Genomic DNA, 19,959 nt, shown 5'->3' with positions numbered 1-19,959 from the left:
CTGGCTGTCTGGAGCCTGTCGAGGAGCGGACGTACTTGTGTGTCTGGCTGTCTGGAGCCTGTCGAGGAGCGGACGTACACCTGTGTATGTGTAGCTGTCTAAGGCCTGTCGAGGGCTGAGGGCCTGTGTGTCTGTGGCTGTCTGGAGCCTGTCGAGGAGCGGACGTACCTGTGTGTCTGTGGCTGTCTGGAGCCTGTTAAGGAGCGGACGTACTTGTGTGTCTGGCTGTCTGGAGCCTGTCGAGGAGCGGACGTACCTGTGTGTCTGTGGCTGTCTGGAGCCTGTCGAGGAGCGGACGTACCTGTGTGTCTGTGGCTGTCTGGAGCCTGTCGAGGAGAAGCGGAGGCGATACCTGTGTGTCTGTGGCTGTCTGGAGCCTGTTAAAGAGTGGGTACTTGTGTGTCCTGTGGCTGTCTGGAGCCTGTCGAGGAGGTCTGAGAGGAGCCTGGATTTTCCATGCAGCAGAGTGCCTGTGGGGCTTTAAATAGTAGCCAAGTTTGGTGACAGTGGTCGAGAAAACCTTTTAAATCTCCTGATTAATTAATTAAACTGAAAATCATCATTTGGAAGTTTGATTAGAGGAAACTAAATGAAATTTATGAAAAACTAATATAAAGCTAACATACTTAGGAAGTTTGAGAAAAGAGTGAAATGGGGAGGTTTCTAAAGAGTTTTTGGTGACCCCAGAAATGCTGTGGATCTGTGTTGTTAAGAGAAAAAACCCAAGGTCCGGCTCACGGCTCTATTCTCCTATCCCAGCACTTTGGGCGGCCAAGGCGGGTGGATCGCTGAGGCAGGAAGATCGCTTGAGCCTGGGAGGTGGAAGTTGCAGTCAGCTGAGATCGTGCCACTGTACTCCAGCCTGGGCGACAGAATGAGATCATGCCTTTAAAAAAATGAAGATAATAAAAAAGATGCCAAATTGCTTATCCCAGTTTATTTTTGTATAGCTAGATAGTTTCATAGCAGAAGGCAATATGCAAAAATTCTGATTGTGGTCATACTGTGGTGTGCAGATGACTTATTTTCTCTAATTGTCAAGAATTACCTTTAGAATCAGGAAATATTTTTCAATAACTAAAACATTTAAAAATTAAACAATTAAAACTGTACAGCCACATTATAACTAAACGAGATGTGTGATTCTCAAAGCTAAGATAAACCCCTCTGCCCAGCCAATGTGCGTTCCCACAGGGCTTTTCCGCAACTCCAGGAGAGGCCCTCAGCCCTGGTGAGGATCGCTGTCATAGCCAGACACTGAACTGATGGGAGTGGGTGTGTCATAGCTGTCGGGTGTCTTGGGGCGCAGGAAAATTAGGTCAAGAACCATTGCGTTAGAGGTAGATTATAGAGTAAGAAAGTGGATCTCTGCAGCTTCAGGCAAAGCACCTGTCCTTTCAGAGCACATTTGTGATGTGTTTTTTTATTTGAGGCGGGTTCCCCCTCTGTCACCCAGGTTGGAATGTAGTGGTGTGATCTCGGCTCACTGCAACCTCTGCCTCCCGGTCTCAAGCCATCCTCCCACCTCAGCCTCCTGAGTAGCTGGGACCACAGGTGTGCACCAGCATGCCCAGGTAATTTTTTGTATTTTTGGTAGAGACAGGGTTTTGCCAGGTTGCCCAGGCTGGTCTTGAACTCCTGAGCTTAGGCAACCCACCCACCTCGGCCTCCCAAAGTGTTGGGATTACAGGCGTGAGCCACCGCGCGGGGCTTCATATTTCCCAGTCTTAACATTGAAGAGGAGAAAAGTGTGCCTGGCATGGCAGAGGGGATTGAGGGAAATCATTCCTGTGAAGTGCCTACAGTTGTTGCCTAAGAGACCCACACTAAATGCTGGCAGCCTTTCGCTTTTGCCCCCGCAACAGAAAGCCTGGAAATGAAGGAAAAACAGTCACCCAAGGGCCACCTAATAATCAAATATTATAACTTTAGGATATTTCTTTCTCTTCTTATTTATTTATTTATTTATTTATTGAGACGGAGTCTCTCTCTTGCCCAGGCTGGAGTGTAGTGGTGTGATCTCGGCTCCCCGCAACCTCTGCCTCCCAGGTTCAAGCAATTCTTCTGCCTCAACCTCCCGAGTAGCTGGGATTACAGGCAACTGCCACCACGCCCGGCTAATTTTTTTTTGTATTTTTAGTAGAGACGGTGTTTTGCCATGTTGACCTGGCTGGTCTCGAACTCCTGACCTTGTGATCTGCTCAACTCGGCTTTGCAAAGTGCTGGGATTACAGGCGTGAGCCACCACGCCCGGCCTATTTTTATTTTTATTTATTTTTTCTTTTTGAGATTCTCACTCATCTTCCAGGCTGCAGTGCAGTGGCTCCATCACAGCTCACTGTGCCCTGCAACTCCCAGGCTCAATCAGTCTTCTCTCCTCAGCCTCATAAGTAGCTTGTACTACAGGCATGTGCCACCACACTGGCTAATTTTTCTATTTTTTGTGGAGACGGAGTTTCACCGTGTTGTCCAGTTTGGTCTCTAACTCTTGGGCTCAAGCAGTCCACCCACCTCAGCCTCCCAAAGGACAGACATAAGCCTCCACACCCGGCCTCTGTTCTTTTTAATAGTTACATTGATTATATTATAAAAATGATATTATAGGGCCAGGTGCGCTGCCTCATGCCTGTAATCCCAGGGCTTTGGGAGGCCAAAGTGGGAGCGTTGCTTGAAGCCAGGAATTCAAGGTCAGCTTGGGCAACATAGCAAGACCCTGTGTCTATAACAAAATAGGAAAATTAGCCAAGCTTCGTGCACATACCTGTGTTCCCAGCCACTCAGGAGGCTGGGGTGGGAGGATTGCTTGAGCCCAGGAGTTTGAGGTTACAGTAAGCACCACGGCAGTCCAGCCTAGGTGACAGAGGGAGCTGCCATCTTAAAGCTGGGCTATTTGATATTATAAAAATACTTGCTATCATAAAATGATATTAGAAATATTTTCCTCTTGACCAGGCACAGTGGCTCATGCCTGTAATCCCAGCACTTTGGGAGGCCAAGGCGGGCAGATCACGAGGTCAGGAGATCGAGACCATCCTGGCTAACATGGTGAAACCCCATCTCTACTAAAAATACAAAAATTAACTGGGCCTGGTGGGACATGCCTGTAATCCCAGCTACTCGGGAGGCTGAGGCAGGAGAATGGCATGAACCAGGGAGTCTGGCAGTGAGCTGAGATCGTGCCGTTGCTCTCCAGCCTTGTGACAGCTAGTCTCCATCACACACAAAAATATAGGTATATATTAATTATATATAAATTAATTTCTCTTGTTTAAGATTCTTTTTTTTTTTTTTTTTTTTTTTTTTTTGAGACAGGGCTGTTTAACCCAGGCTGGAGTGCAGTGGTGCAAACATGGCTCACTGCAGCCTCGACCTTCTGGGCTCAAGTGATCCTCCCACCTCAGCCTCCTGAGTACCTGGGACTACAGGCACCCGCCACCACGCCTGGCTAACTTTTTTATTTTTTGGAGAGATGGGGTCTGTCTGGGCTGGTCTTGAATTCCTGGGTTTGAGTGATCCTCCCACCTTAGCCTCCCAAAGTGCTGGGATTACAGGCATGAGCCATCACGCCCAGCCTGAGATTCATTTTTACCTCAAGCTGGTCTTGGATTTCTGAAAATTCTGAGTAACTGTTGGCTTAGTCAGCACAGTAAGATGAGCTGTGATGACCCAGTCTGACATCTCAAGCACTCAGGGCCCATTTCTCTTACCAGACCTGCTCCTGGAAGGCACCTAGCCGCCTCCTCCCCTCAGAGGTAGCCAGAAGTGATTTATAAGCATATTTCCTGCAATATCCCTAATTCCTTCTGAGATAAAATATTTGTTAAGGGAGAGAGAAAGAGGATTTGTTAAATTGTATTTTGAAAACTAGAATTAAAATAGTACTGTAAAATTGTACCTCATCTCGTCCATTAGGGGGCACCATTTCCTCACATTTTCTCATCTCTAAGGTCAGAAGTGATCCCTTTGTTTTGTCATTATAATAAGCTTTATTATAGTCACAGTACTAGTGCATAGTCAATAATTATAAAATACAGACAAAAAGAAGACCTTTTTTATTTTTTTTTGAGAAGGAGTTTTGCTCTTGTTGCCCAGGCGGGAGTGCAACAGCCTGATCTCAGCTCATTGCAGCCTCCGCCTCCTGGGTTCAAGCGATTCTCCTGCTTCAGCCTCTTGAGTAGTTGGGATAACAGGTGCCCTCCACCACGCCTGGCTAATTTTTTTTTTTTTTTTTTTTTTTGTATTTTCAGTAGAGATGGGGTTTCGCCATGATGGTCAGGCTGGTCTCAAACTCCTGACCTCAGGTGATCTGCCCACCTCAGCCTCCCAAAGTGCTGGGATTACAGGCATGAGCCACTGCACCCAGCCCAAGAAGCAAAATTTGAAATCCCTTCTTTTCGTATTGTAATACATAGTTGATAGATTATAGCTACGAATGCTGCAACTACTAATAGATTACAACTACTCCTATTTATCCTTCCAGACTTTTTTCTAATGAATCTATATACTAAAAAATAAATTTGTGTATTTATTAAAGTATAACATAATACAGAGGAGTACACAAATATTAAGGGTACAAATTGATGAATTTTCACAAAATAAACATAGCCATGTCACCGCCACCCATATCAAGAAATAAACCATTTAAAAAAACTTCAGAAGGCCTTTCCTTGCGTCTTCACTGTCACTGCCTTCCCCCAGAGATAACCACAGTCCTGGCTTCTAACACAGGAGAATTGTGTTAGTGAAATCGTATCCTATGTCCTCTTGCGTCCGGCTTTTTGTGTGCCCCGTTCCGTTAGTAATGTTTATCCATGGTGGTGTGTGTTCATTCATTTTCGTTGCTGTATTTTGTTACATGAATTTGTCACAATCACATATACCCCGGGTCAGCAAACTTTTCTACAAAGGTCCAGGTAGTGAATATTCTAGGCTTTGCGGCTCTACAGTGTCTTTCACAACTGCCTACCGCCACTGTCGCTCAAGAGCAGCCGGAGGCAGGACGCACGTGAATGGGCGCGGCTGTGTTCCAATAAAACTTTATTGACAGAAAACAGGGGCTGGGCTAGATTTGCCAGTACCTTCCAACTACTGCTTTACTTTTTTAAAGCAGAGCTCATACCACGTGATTAAAGTTTTTGAGCTTTCATAAGTAGCTGTTAGAGCACATCATTTCCCTGGGAAAGAGGAATTCCAGGAAGTGGACTAACAGCTGGGCACTCTTTCTTCTTTATTGTAGTCTCTGGCGAACATAGACGAAGTCGTGAACAAAATTAGGCTGAAAATAAGGTACGTAACATTGTGTGATTGTTCATCATTAATGAAAAGTATGTTAATTTAGTTAATCACATTGTGGATCACATTTTTCTGTGAGAGCACTGGAATCTCAAGTTTGTCATAGATGGTAATATAGTTCCTTTTTTAAATTTTCATTTATTTATTTATTTTTGAGACAGATTTTTGCTCATTGCCCAGGCTGGAGTGCAGTGGTGCGATCTTGGCTCACTGCAACTTCCACCTCCCAGGTTCAAGTCATTGTCCTGCCTCAGCCTCCCGAGTAGCTGGGATTACATGCCTGGCAAATTTTGTATTTTCAGTAGAGACGGGGTTTAACCATGTTGGTCAGGCTGGTCTTGAACTCCTGACCTCAAGTGATCCACCGGCCTTGGCCTCCCAAAGTGCTGGGATTACAGGCTGGAGCCACTACACCTGGTCATATAATTCTTTTATCCGTATGAACTTTGTGGCAAGGAACTCAATTTTTGGCCAGTCTTCAATTATTCATACAAAAGGAAGGAAGCTGTGACAGAGGCTATTCAAAGCAGCTTTTGTAATTATAGAAGGAGGCAAAAGCTTTTCTGATAGATTTTTTTTTTCTTTTTTTCAGTTTATTTTTATTTTTTGAAACAAAGTCTTACTCTGTGCCCCAGGCTGGAGTGCAGTGGTGCAGTTACAGCTCACTGCAGCCTTGAACTCCTGGGCTCAAGCGATCCTCCCACCTCAGCCTCCCAAGTAGCTGGGACTACAGGTGCACACCACCGCACTTCACTAATTTTTGTATTTTTTGTAGAGATGGGGTTTTGCCTTGTTGGCCAGGCTGTTCTCGAACTCCTGAGCTCAAGCGATCTGCCTGCCTCTGTCTCCCACATCTACTAGATTTTTTTTTTTTTTTTTTTTTTTTTGAGATGGAGTCTGGCTCTGTCACCCAGGCTAGAGTACAGTGGTGTGATTTTGGCTCACTGTAATCTCTGCCTCTCAGGTTCAAGCAATTCGTAAGCCTCAGCCACCCAAGTAGCTGGAATTACAGGCATGCACCACTATGCCCAGCTAGTTTTTGTATTTGTAGTAGAGACAGTGTTTCACTGTGTTGGCCAGGCTGGTCTTGAACACCTGGCCTCAAGTGATCCATCCGCCTCCACCTCCCAAAGTGCTGGGATTACAGGTGTAAGCCATTCTGTCTGTCCTTCTACTGGCTTTTTAATGGCTTTATTTCCCTGTTTTTATGGATTTACCTGTTTTTGTATTCCCAAGGCTTAGACATGAAGATGAGCTTACATGTGTATCCTTTGGTCACATAACAGCTAACAGATCTGCTGGTGGGTTCGGTGGTGACCCATGATTAAACATTGTGAGCTGTGGGGGCAGAGGAGCTGGAAGCCGTCGATCTGCCTCAGACATAGATTGCATGATCAGAGCTTGGAATGGGAAGCACTGATTCTGTCTATCGCCCTGGCTCTTTCGGCCTCATAAGGGGACTGAGAAAGGGATTGTGTGTGAGGTAATTTGAGTTCTCTGGCGTGTTCACATAAAGGTTTAGGAACTTTGTCATTCCTGATTTACACCATGAAAAATCCTGCAAGTTTTATTAGTCTTTTCAGACAGCTCTGACTGTGAAGTGAAAATAGCCATTTCTAACAACAAGGCGATGCGTCAGTCTGCGCTGGGCTTGGCCTCCCACACGGCTGTGGCTGCCCTCCTCCTTCCTGATGTCACTCACACATGTTTTGTTTTTGGGACGTTTAGGTGTAGTCTGCAGAAGTTGATGGATATATTACTCTTTTATTTTTTTCCTTTGGTCAGCCTAGAATAAAGAGTATTTGAATGACTGTATCCTTGAACTGTTTTGCTAGGAGACTGGATGACAATATTCGAACTGTTGTAAGAGGCCAGACGAACGTGGGGCAGGATGGACGGCAAGTAAGTAACTTATTCCTTCCTATCACCTGTGCTCCCCCAGTCTCTCCCGACAACCAGATGACCAAAACATCGACGTGCCTTCTCGCAGTTCCCGCAGAGCACTTTTCAGTTGATCCGTTTCATACATGGCAGGACAGGGCAGGGCAGGCGCCCAGAGCAGCCACGTGCTGTCACTCAGTGTCCCTTGGACCAGGCCTGTGTACTGTGGCACCGCTCACTCGAGGCCAGACGAGAACACGGGAGCTTCCTTGTGTTTCTCCTTGGTGTTGGGTATCTCTTGTGCCCTCTTGTATTTTGTGGGCTGTGGCTGAAGGAGGTCGCTGCATTGGTCAGCGAAGTTGTTGGGGTTTTGCTATTACTCTTGGAACCGCAAAAGATGGTAACCTGACAGAGTTATGATTTCCTCGCACCTCACTTTGCCAGCAGGCAGGTAGCTCAGGATTCATTTAAAAAGTTTACAAGTTGGTTGGGCACAGTGGCTCACTCCTGTAATCCCAGCACTTTGGGAGGCTGAGGCAGGTGGATCACTTGAGGCCAGGAGTTTGAGATCAGCCTGGCCAACATGGCGAAACCCTGTCTCTACTAAAAATACAAAAATTAGCTGGGTGTGGTGGTGCGCTCCTCTAATCCGGGCTACTCAGGAGGCTGGGGCATGAGTCACTTGAACCCGGGAGCCAGAGGTGGCAGTGAGCCGAGATCGTACTACTGCACTCCAGCCCGGACGACAGGGGTGAGACTGTCTCAAAAAAAAAAAAGAAGTTTTGGAAGTCTATTGGATCTGGTTGAGGAGGCTGTTGGAGGGAATAGGGAAAAGGGTGTGTGGGGGGAGATACTCTTTAATACTTGAGGGGCCAGATGCTACCTGTGAACCATTTCCCTTTTCATTCGATTCTGTTCTTCTGTTGAGGTGTTGTATTTCAGAACGGCTGTCTGAATGGAAGTGCTGAGCGTGCCTTTCTAGCCGTCCTCTCTCGCCTAAGGGAGGACGTCCTGTCCTCCCTTCCCAGCACTAACTCAGGTCAGGACTGCACCTTTGCAGTCACTTCAGTGCTGTGCTTTCTCCTCTTGGACATTTTTTAGGACAGCTAATTTCTACAAATGTCCATCCTGCTGCCCAGATTTGGAGTGGGAGGAGGATAATCCTGTGCTGAGATTTCCAGATCTCTGATAATTCTGTTTCCTCTGCTAGTCGTTTACAGATGTTAGGAGTCTCTTTCTTTTACATCTGTAGTTTTCCCATCTGTCTGTTTTTGCTACATTATATCACTTTTTTTTCCACTTCATAGTCACTTTCCATGTGATAGCCAGTTTCCTTTGGCCTGTTTGTGAGTAGTTGGCCTTCTTGTCATCTTCAGAATTTGTGTGTAGACACATTGGGTTCCTAGAAGTGTTCCTGTTTTCTGGACTCTTGCATGGTTTTCAGTCCTCGTTCCCTCGTCTTGTCTGTCAAGGTCTTGTTCCCTCGTCTTTTCTGTATTACATGAAGCATGGTTTCTTCGGCAGATGAGGCCTGTGTAAATGGGACCTGCAGAGGGGTCCTGCAGAGGGACCGGGTGGCCTCAAGCCCTCCAGCTGCACTCTGCTGCTTAGCTGTCCTAGTCTGTGTTTGGTCGTAGTGTCTGCCTCTTCAGACACCGCGTTAGCTCTGACCACCAAATGAAATCCAAGGCCAGGCATGGTGGCCCACACCTGCAGTCCCCACACTTTGGGAGGCAGAGGCGGGGAGATCACTTGAGCCTAGGAGTTCAAGGCCATCCTGGGCAACATGACAAAACCCCGTCTCTACAAAAAGTACAAAATTAGCTGGGCATGGTGGTGGCCTGTGCCTGTAGCCAGCTACTGAGGAGGCTGAGACAGGAAGATCAGCTGAGCCAGGGAGTTCGAGGCTGTAATGTGCCATGATCACACCACCGCACTCTGGCCTGGGAAACAGAGTGAGACTCTGTTTAAAAAAATAATAATAATAAAAAAAGAAAGAAAGAAAAAAATTCAAATTCGTTTGCTTGGCATTCAAAATTCTGGTCTCCGTTTCCAGTTTTGCCTCCTGTTGTATTCTGTCTGCACCGAAGACTCTGTGCTCCACGAGCACGCCTGTGCTGTCTGGACCTGTGCTTCTAGACTCTTTTGTGCTTGAAATGCTTTTCCTTCTATCTCTTTCAGCAGCTGCATTTCCCAATCTTACCCATCCAAGGGCCAGCTCGGATACTAGTTTCTTGACAACGTTTTCTGTCGACTTCATCTGAATACATTAAGGAATCAGAATTTTGAATTAGAAAGGATTTAAAACTCATCTGGGCCACTCCCCTCATTTTACAGAGGAGAAAATAGATTCTAGTGTCACTTGATATCCTTTCTCCATAAATCCCACAGCCCTATTCTTGTACTTTTCATTTGGCTTTTGGGGTCTCCCTTGACTTACTAGAGAACAAATCTCATCCCTTTGATGTTTATAAGCTCCTGGAACAAATCTCATCCCTTTGATGTTTATAAGCTCCTGGAAGGTAAGAGCTGTGTCTTTGTCATCTTTGTATTTCACTACACATAGGCCACGTGCAATAACATTTTATTCAGCTGAGCTGGGCACAATGGCTCTTGCTTGTAATCCCAACACTTCGGGATGCCTAGGCAGGAGGATGACTTGAGGCCAGGAGTTTGAGACCAGCCTGGGCAACATAGCAATACTCGTCTCCGCAGAAAGGTAAAAGAATTAGCTGGATATGGTGGTACAAGCTTCAGTGAGCTGTAATGGTGCCGCTGCACTCCAGCCTGGGTGGCAGAGTGAGAACCCATCTCCAAAAACAACAGCAAACCCCCCCGCCAACATTTTATGCAAGTATATTGGATATTTTGTCTAAGATTGTTTATTAATTATAAACAAAAACATTTTATCATAAAAACATCATTTTGATGAGCAAGTGGGTGTTCCTTAAAAGTGATTTAAAACTGGCTTTGTGCGTGAAGAGTCCCCACTTGCTACTGTTGGGAATAGTCACACTACTTGTTCAGTGTGGTTGAGCTTACATTTAGAATGGCTCACTAGAAGTCTTAAAATACAGGAGTCATAGATGTTTAAAATTTCAAGAATGTGAAAGTAGCGAGTGATTCATCAGCATCTTTTGTTGGGTCATGCTGTGTATAATAGATGTATATCTTTTAGTTATTTACGTTTCATCCTGTGGTTCTGGACTCTTGCAAGCTAGCAGTATTGCAGAGTCAGACCCGAATTAGACAGTCGGCGGAATGTGGCGTTCTCCCCCGTCCCATGTTGATGGGTTGCAGGCTGCCGCGGCAGAGCAGGTCGTATTTCAGAGAGCAGGACCACATTTCCAAGAATGTTTAGATAGCATTTCAATCTGTGATGGAATTTTGTATTCGTCTCCTTAGAATCCAGACAGAAAGGAAGCCCAGAAGAAATAATTGCTTTTCCTGTCATGCCCCCATCTGTCTTTTCCAGCAGTTTGTAATGCATACTGAAGTAGAAGCTTTTTTTTTTTTTCCAAGGAGCTCTTGGGTCCTGTCCTTGTCAGCTCCTAGGGATGAACGCCTTGGTCTCCAGCCCTGGCTGGCTGGTTTGCTAAAAGGAGTCTGTTTGACTGGCGCAGACTTGGTGGAATTATGGATGTTCCAACATACTGAGTTTTATAGGTCAAGAGGCCCCACGTTCCCCTCTTCCCTGGAACAGAAGAGAAGTTTGCTTTCAGCACTTGCTTCCTAAGCTTCTGAAGAACACTCAGAAGGGAGTGGCAACATGTACAAAAGGAGGTTTTCCTTTTATAAATTTAATCTTGATTGTGTTTAACCAGAACTGATGTGCTGCTTTTTAATTTATATTTATTATTATTATTATTTTAAGGACAGGGTCCTGCCCTGTTGCTCAGGCTGGAGTGCAATCATTGTTCACGGTAACCTTGAACTCCTGGGCCCAAGTGATTCTCCCACCTCAGCCTCCGAAGTAGCTGGGACTACAGGCCTGCGCCACCACATACAGCTATTTTTTATTTTTTAGTTTTGGTAGAGATGGGTTCTTGCTGTGTTGCCCAGGCTGGTCTTGAACTCCTGGCCTGAAGTGATCCTCCTGCCTCGGCCTTCCAAAATGCTGAGATTATAGGCATGAGCCACTATGCCCAGCCTAGATTGCTTTTTGCTTCTTTATTTTTTTTTTGAGACAGAGTCTTCCTCTGTCACCCAGGGTATAGTGTAGTGGTGTGATCTCGGCTCACTGTAACCTCCACTTCCCGGGTTCAAGCGATTCTCCTGCCTCAGCCTCCTGAGTAGCTGGGATTACAGGCGCACACCACCACACCCGGCTCATTTTTGTATTTTTAGTAGAGATGGGGTTTCACCATGTTGGTCAGGCTGGTCTCAAACTCCTGACCTCATGGTCCGCCCACCTTGGCCTCCCAAAGTGCTGGGATTACAGGCGCATGCCACCATGCCCAGCTAATTTTTGCATTTTTAGTAGAGACAGGGTTTCACCATATTGGTCAGGCTGGTCTCAAACTCCTGACCTCATGGTCCACCCGCCTCAGCCTCCCAAAGTGCTGGGTACAGGCGTGAGCCACCACGCCCAGCTAGATGTGCTTCTTAATCTGTAAATAAGGGGAAAGTGTTTACTTCACGTTCATGGTGTCTTAATTGACATTTTTAGCAGAAAAGTTCCTTTTGAAAAGCAATGTTTTTGACTCAAAAATTATTTGGGGGTAAGGAATGATTTAAATATTGAAGACATAATTAGGTCATTTCTTGAGCTTCTTGAAGTTTCTGAAATACCAGCCGCTTGGATAAATTCTGCTAAACATTTGGAGAGTCTTTGGTTTTTGACCACCTCCTCTGTGGGCCGGCTTGAACTGGTCTAGTCTGTAACCTCTGCTAACTGGATGATGATGCTCTTACAAAGTTTATATGGCACTGAATCTTCCCCATTTTTATCTGTTGAAATCATCAGTCAAAAGCTTTAATTAAATGCCCACATGTTTGAAACTTTGTGGATGAGTTGGTTCAACAAGTATGTGATGTGATATGCTATGAAATTTAGGCAGCTTCCCAAGAATTAAAATGGATGGCCTGAATGTGGGTGAAAGAGCGGTGAATAGAGGGGCGGATTAGAGGAGGAAAAAGCCAGCAGTGGGAAGTTTCAAGAGTGGCCAAATGTTGACCAGTTGTCAGTAAGCTCTCAGACTCACGGGAGAGGATCAGCCACCGCGTTTCTGTCTCTTCAGTGGAGCCTGGCTGCAATGTAGCTGTTTCTTTGATCAGAATAAGAGTAAGGTTTGGGAGGAGAAGAGAATTATTACAAGTCGTCCCCACTTATCTGTGGGGGATACATTCCAAGACCCCCAGTGGATACCTGAAACCCAGAGAGTAGCAAACTATATATATACTGTATTTTTTCCTATGTATACACACCTGTGATAAATTTTAGTATGCAAATTAGGCACAGTAAGAGATTAACCACAATAACTAAAAATAAAGTAGCACAATTATGACAGTATTCCAGCATCAGTCCTCTTGTGATTTGGAGCTGTATGTAATAGCCGAGATGGCTGCTGAGTGACTGATAGACAGGTTCTGTATTCAGCGTGGATGTTCTGGGCGGGGGAATGATTTGTGACCTGGTCAGGACAGAATTGAGTGGTGTAAGATTTTATCACGTTACTCAGAATGGCACATAATTAGAAAGTTACTAATTGTCTTTTTCTGGAATTTTCCATTTAATATTTTTGGACCACAGTCCACTACAGGTAGCTAAAACCTCAGAAAGTGAACTGCTGATAAGGAAGCGGTGCTGTATTGCTCACTCCTTCGCTTTGGAAGAAGGATTAGGTAATTATAGTACAATCTTCCACCCAGGTCAGGAGTCCTTTGCATTACATCTCTGACATTTCCTTATCCTGCAGAAGCTTGGATACTTTCAATGATGGGGAGGTTGCTACTTTGTGGGTCCGCAGGACAGACTAATTCAGTTTTACGGCTTTAGTTATGAGAAACTCCTTTCTTAGACTGAAGTGAAATAGTGAAATAGACTTCATTGTAACTGCTTGTTGATCTTAGTTCTGCCAGCTGGACGGGTGTAAGCCTAATCCCTTTTCCTTACTACAGCTTCTGAAATCGAAAATGGATGTTATGTTCCTAAGTGTTCCCTTTTCTAGGCTAACCATTCTTAGTTTCTTTATAATGTAATCTCCAGACCCTTTATCATCCTTGCTCTTGATAGCTGTTTGTCGGCCTCCCTCTTAAAATGTGACTCCCAGGAGCGGACGTGCTGTGTCAACATACAATGAGACCGTCGACCTCCTTGTTCTGGGCTGAGCTCATTAACTTAGGGACTGGGGGTTCAGAGTGTCTGTCAACTCCCTGAAATTAACTGTAAATTTTTGTACGTCTAGACATATTTATGAGAGGAAAACTTACTGATTTTTCTAGATTTCCTAAGGAGTCTATGACTCTTCAAAACTTAAGGGCCACCAGTTGTAGACACTGTTCTTCCATTACCTTGGATTTGGTGAGAATTTTGATTTTAGACACTGTTCTTCCATTACCTAGGATTTGCTGAGATTTTTGGCAGCTGTATTACATGGTTGGCTTCTATTGAGTTGGCAGTCACCTGAAACCCCCAGGTCAAGAGTTGCAAACAGATGTCCACAGAGCTAGGAAAGTAACCTAAATGGTGTAAGCAGGCTAGTGTGTATCCGGATACATCCAGGGGAGTGAATGCCCTGTCCTGAGGGGATGGTCACAGGTGAATTCTAACCAGCTGTTGTCATGTCTGAATGCAGACCTGGAACTGCCAAATCTATCAGTTTTTTAAGAGAAGCCGGAAATCCGGATTTTCATGTGACTCTCACAATTGTTAACCATTGGCTTAGTGTTTTTCACGAACACTGTGAAGGCCAAACACTGCAAAGGCCAAACAAAACACGTCTGTGAGCAGTACTGTCCCAGGCCTTTCTTCATATGACTTTCATCTAAACTTTCTCCACCTCTGTTTGTGCAAGAGATTGTTTGAAATTGTCAGACTGTGTGTGTCTCAGCCTTCGTTCATCCCACTAGTTCTGCTCGATTGTTTATCCCATCAGGACCTTTGGGAACCTTGATGACCTCCCACTTTGTCATTAGCAGATTTGCCAGACATGCCTTCTGTGTCTTCATTCAAGCTGTAGATGCAAAGGCGGAATGGGGTGGATTCGGAGCCGTGTGACGTGCCGTCGGAGGCTTCCTGTTCTTTCTTCCTCCTCACTTCAGCGCAAAGTGCCAGACCCACAACATAGGATTTCTGCCTGTCCGTGCATGTCGTCAGGGGCTGTGTTTCTTCTTCTTTCCATGTCTTGATTTTCACCAAAAAAGGAGGCTATTAATACTTGCCTTCTTCACTGTTACATAGAGATATAAAGATTTATGAACTAAAGCAGCAAAGTACATTGCCTTCCAAGGAGAAAGTGTTCCTTGCTTTTCTTCCTCAAAATTAGCATATTATGCAATTCAAGCATTAGAACAAAAATAGGCTGGGCTTGGTAGCTTACGCCTGTAATCCCAACACTTTGGGAGGTGGAGGTGGGCGGATCACCCGGGATCAGGAGTTCAAGACCAGCCTGGCCAACATTGTGAAACCTGGACTTTACTCAAAATACAAAAATTAGCCGGATGCAGTGGTGTGTGCCCTTAGTCCCAGCTACTCAGGAGGCTGAGGCTGGAGAACCACTTGAACCCGGGAGGTGGAGGTTGCAGTGAGCTGAGATGGCGCCACTGCACTGCAGCCTGGGTGACAGAGTGAGACTCCATCTCAAAAAAAAAAAAAAAATTAGTCCAGCATGGTGACACAAACCTAGAGTCCTGGCTACTCAGGAGTTTGAGGTGGGGGATTATAGGGGCTTGAGGCTACAGCAAATCTGTGGTGGCTCCACTGCACTGCAGCCTGGGGACCCTGCCTCAAGTGCAAAGAACAAAAATAACTGCTCTCCAAGACTGACTTCCCAGCATGGCATCGATCTTCGTTATGTGGGATTTTGAATTTGTCATTGTCAGCTCGCTAGAAGGAGACTTTATATTCTTATCCTCCATCATTTTAAATTGGTCCTTTCTCTCATTCTCTCGGGAGGAAAACGAAGCCCATCGATTGACAGAAATGGAAGAAAATGAATGGTATTAGTATTAAAGGGACCACAAAGAGTTTGGAAAAAAATGGCAGTTGCTCCTTGCTTCCTTCTGCTGGAACGTATCACAGCTGAGATGACTGAGCTTTTAAAGCATGGCCTCAAAGTTTCCCACTAGTGGCCAAGAATGGCTGGACGGTTTTTGTTTCTTTTCAGTTACTATTTTTTGCGTTGTACTTTTCAGTGTGTCTTCAAATAACACTAAACTTCAGGAATTGCTGTGGTTTGGGCATGACCTGGGAGTGCCGTCAACACCATGATCTGTGTGGCAGCCCTGGACTCGGGTTGTTAGAAAAGCCTTTTGTAGGGGCAGAGTTTTCATTCGGGCTCACAGTCATTTCCCAACCAGGATTTCTTACATCTAGTGCAGAGGTCAAGGTTGGCTTGCCTTTGTCAAGTTGAATCCGGCGACTGTTCATTTTGCCTGCTTCTAGTGTGCTGCTGATTGTAGTTGTGGCGGGGCCGGCAACTGTTCATTTTGCCTGCTTCTAGTGTGCTGCTGATTGTAGTTGAGGCAGGGCTGGCGACTGTTCATTTTGCCTGCTTCTAGAGTGCTGTTGATTGTAGTGGAGGCGAGGACTCATAAAATGTCCCTTAATTGTTTAACAATGTAGTGCAACTGGGTTTGGTCTCACTACCATTCTTCATCCTGTTTATTGCACACGAGCCTTGTGTATTAGTCTGTTCTCACACTGCTATGAAGAAGTACCTTAGACGGGGTAATTTATAAAGGAAAAAGGTTTAGTTGACTCACAGTTCTGCTTGGCTGGGGATGCCTCAGGCAACTTCCAACATGGTGGAAAGGGAAGCAAACCCATCCTTCCTCACAAGGTGGCAGGAGAGAGGAAGAATGAGAGCTGAGCGAAGGGGGAAGCCTCTTATAAAACCATCAGATCTTGTGAGAAGTTACTGTCACGTGAGTGGAATGGGAGAAACCACCCTGTGATTCAGTGACTTCCCACCAGGTCCCTCCTACGACGTGGAGGGCTTTGGGGAACAACAGTTCAAGACGGGATTTGGGTGGGGACACAGCCAAACCGTGTCAGCTTGATAGTGCTGCTTTGGCAGGGACACATGTCTGCGGCATATTTGGAACACTTTGCCATGTGTCCTCTAAAATCCCTCATTTTTAGAAAAGCTGTAAGGAATCCAAATAGCTCTATTTCCTCTCCTCTATGTACAATGGAGGATTGGGCATTTTATTTGAATCCTCTAAGGACTGGAGTAATTAGATATTTTCAGTCATGTAACATTGGTACATGGCATCCTGGTAAAGTGAAAAAAGTTTGAGCTTTGAATTTAAATTTTGTCTCTGCTGTTGTCTGTGTGACCTTGGACAAGACACTTAACTTTTCATCTGTGACATGGAGATAATAATACCTGCCTCAGGGTTAGGGGGGATTAGAATTAATATACTTTATTTTATTTATCTACTTATTTAATTTTTTCTTTATGTATTTATTTTTGAAACAGGGTCTTAACTTTGTTGCCCAGGCTAGAGTGCAGTGGTGCAATCACAGCTCGCTGCAGCCTCAACCTCCTGGGCTCAAGTGATCCTCTCACTTCAGTCTCCCGAGTAGCTGGAACCACAGGCACTTGCCACCATGCTCATCTTTTTTGTTTGTTTGTTTTTTGGGGACGGAGTCTTGCTCTCTCTCTAAGCTGGAGTGCAGTGGTACGATCTCGGCTCGCTGCAACCTCTGCCTCTCGGGTTCAAGCGATTCCCCTGCCTCAGCCTCCCAAGTAGCTGGGACTATATAGGCATGTGCCACCACACCAGGCTAATTTTTTGTATTTTAGTAGAGACGGGGTTTCACCATGTTGGCCAGGATGGTCTCAATCTCCTGACCTCGTGATCCACCTGCCTCGGCTTCCCAAAGTGCTGGGATTACAGGCGTGAGCCACTGCGCCTGGCCTTTTTTTTTTTTTTTTTTTTTTTTTTTTGAGATGGAGTCCCGCTCTGACACCCAGGCTGGGGTGCAGCATTACGATCTCAGCTCACTGCAAGTTCCATCTCCCGGGTTCAAGTGATTCTTCCTGCCTCAGCCTCCCGAGTAGCTGAGTTTATAGGCGCCCACTACCACGCCCGGCTAAGTTTTATATTTTTAGTAGAGACGAGGTTTCACCATGTTGGCCAGGCTGGTCTTGAACTCCTGATCTCAGGTGATCCGCCCGCCTCAGTCTCCCAAAGTGCTGGGACTACAGGCGTGAGCCCCCACACCTGGGCTAGAATAAATGTATTTTAAGACACCTTGCACAATATTGGGCTCACTCATGTTTAGTAAACGGCAGGAACACCAGTGCTGCTGATACAGGATCCACTGGAATTTCAGTGTTCCTAGTTCTGGGCATCTAGGTATTTGTCAAGTTCCTGTGGCTTTTCCATCAGCTCCATCAGCTCCTTCCCATCCCCACTGCTCTGCTCTAAAGCACCTCCAGGTTTACTGGCTCTGAATTATCCCGGACCCCTTACTGCCTTCAGTGTGCTGTTCTCTGTGAATAAAAATGGCAGCACAGCTTACCTTCAGCCCAGAACATCTGCTGTGGCAACAGTGGTGGCCAAAGCTTCATTTCTCTTGTTGTGTTCCTAAGACCTCCATTGGAGGTTTGCCTGGTGTGACATGCAAGATCACCCCAGAGTTAAAATAAACCTTCCACTTGACAGCAGAATTTATTGTTTGTATTGTTTTTGAAATTTGAGACTGCAGATATATATTTTTTCATTTCCAGTTTTTATGACTTCCAAATTCTTTTTTTTCTTCTTAGAGATGGGGTCTCACTCTGTCATCCAGGCTGGAATGTAGTGGCAGGATCATAGCTCACTCTAGCCTTGAACTCTTGGGCTCATGTGATCCTTCCGCCTCAGCCTCCCAAGTAGGTAGGACTACAGGTGCACACCACTATGCCTGGCTGGTTTAAAACACTTCTTGTAGAAATGGAATCTCACTATGTTGTCCAGGCTGGTTTGGAACTCCTGGCCTCAAGTGATCCTCCCACCTCCGTTTCCCAGAGCGCTGGAATTACAGGCATGAGCCACTGCACTTCTCTTCTCTCTCTCTCTCTTTTTTTTTTTTTTTTTTTTTTGTTGAGACAGGGTCTCGCTCCAGCGTCATCCAGGCTGGAGTGTGGAGTGCATAGCTCAGTGTCTCAAACTCCTGGCCTCAAGCAGTTCTCCCACCTCAGACTTCCAAGTAGCTAGGACTAAAGTGCATGTCACCATGTCTGGTTAATTTTTTAATTAAAATTTTTTTGTAGTGATGGATGTTCCTTTATTGCTCCAGCTGGTCTTGGACTCCTGGCCTCAAGTGATCCTCCTGCCTCAGCTTCCTGAGTGGCTAGAATTACAGGTGCAAGCCACCACACCTGTTTCCAAAGTTTTCTCAATCATACACATGCTTCTTAACTTACAATTAAGAATAAGTTCTTATTCTGATAAACCCATCATAAGTTGGAAACATCCTAAGTTGAAAATGTATTAATACATGTGATTTACTGAATATTATAGCTTAGCCTACCGTGCCTTAAATTTACATGCTCAGAACACTTACATTAGACTACAGTGAGGCAAATCGTCTAACACCGAGCCTATTTTATACTAAAGTGTGGACTAGCTCATGTGGTCTGTTGAATACAGAAAGTGAACGGCAGAGTGGTTGGATGGATACCCAAAGTATGGTTTCCACAGAACGCTTCTCGCCTTTGCACCATCGTATGATAAGAAAATTCTGTGTTGAACCATACCAAGTTGGGGGCCGTTGGTATATTATTTTAAAAGAAAAGTATTTTGGGATGCCATATTCTTTTTTTTTTTTGAGACGGAGTTTCGTTCCTGTTGCCCAGGCTGGAGTGCAGTCGGCTCGCTGCAGACTCCGCCTCCTGGGTTCAAGCGATTCTCCTGCCTCAGCCTCCTGAGTAGCTGGGATTACAGGCATGCGCCACCACGCCCGGCTATTTTTTTATTTTTAGTAGAGAAAGGATTTCTCCAGGTTGGTCAGGCTGGTTTCAAACTCCCAACCTCAGGTGATCCACCTGCCTCGGCCTCCCGAAGTGCTAGGATTGCAGGCGTGAGCCACCGTGCCCGGCCTGGATGCCATATTCTAATGAACAGAAGGAACTGATGCCTGAGTCACTGCAGGGAGCCTTCGCTGCCTGTTCAACACTAGTTTCAAGAGCCAGGCTTGGAACTCCTGTCTTCCTTCCTGGCTCCAAGACTCAGCGCTGCCCTCCCTTCTCCACGCCAACGGTTTGTGTTGCGCACGTCTGTCTTTCGTTTTCTCTGTCTCTCATCACGTCTCTAAAGCAAGGCAGTTTTTACGCCACGGTCATCAGGACTTCTTTGTTTATATACGTATAGATCTTGGGATCTGTTTTCCTTTATTAGTCTTTTTTTTTTTTTTCCTTTTTTTTGAAACAGAGTCTCGCTCTTGTTCCCCAGGCTGGAGTGCAATGGTGCAGTCTTGGCCCACAGCAACCTCCGCCTCCTGGGTTCAAGCGATTCTCCTGCCTCAGCCTCCTGAGTAGCTGAGATTACAGGCATGAGCCACCACGCCTGGCTAATTTTTTGTATTCTTTAGTAGGGACAGGGTTTCTTTTTTTTTTTTTTTTTTTTTTTTTT

At 45.5% G+C, this 19,959-nt stretch overlaps 1 protein-coding gene across 2 annotated transcripts in view; it reads left to right on the top strand.

Moving 5' to 3' along the window:
- VPS53 (VPS53 subunit of GARP complex) overlaps nt 1–19,959 on the top strand; it is a 175,328-nt gene that overhangs the window by 19,497 nt on the left and 135,872 nt on the right. For both annotated transcript variants that reach the window (XM_031657228.1, XM_009189285.2), the window contains exons 3-4: nt 5,237–5,286; nt 7,128–7,194. In XM_031657228.1, the coding sequence (XP_031513088.1) occupies nt 5,237–5,286; nt 7,128–7,194 (117 nt within the window). The remainder of the gene's footprint in view (nt 1–5,236; nt 5,287–7,127; nt 7,195–19,959) is intronic.

This window comes from Papio anubis, chromosome 17 (assembly GCF_008728515.1).
Source record: "Papio anubis isolate 15944 chromosome 17, Panubis1.0, whole genome shotgun sequence".
NCBI classification, from domain to species: Eukaryota; Metazoa; Chordata; class Mammalia; order Primates; family Cercopithecidae; genus Papio; species Papio anubis.
Note: the sequence above shows the minus strand (reverse complement) of the source record. Positions and strands in the feature narration are given on the sequence as shown.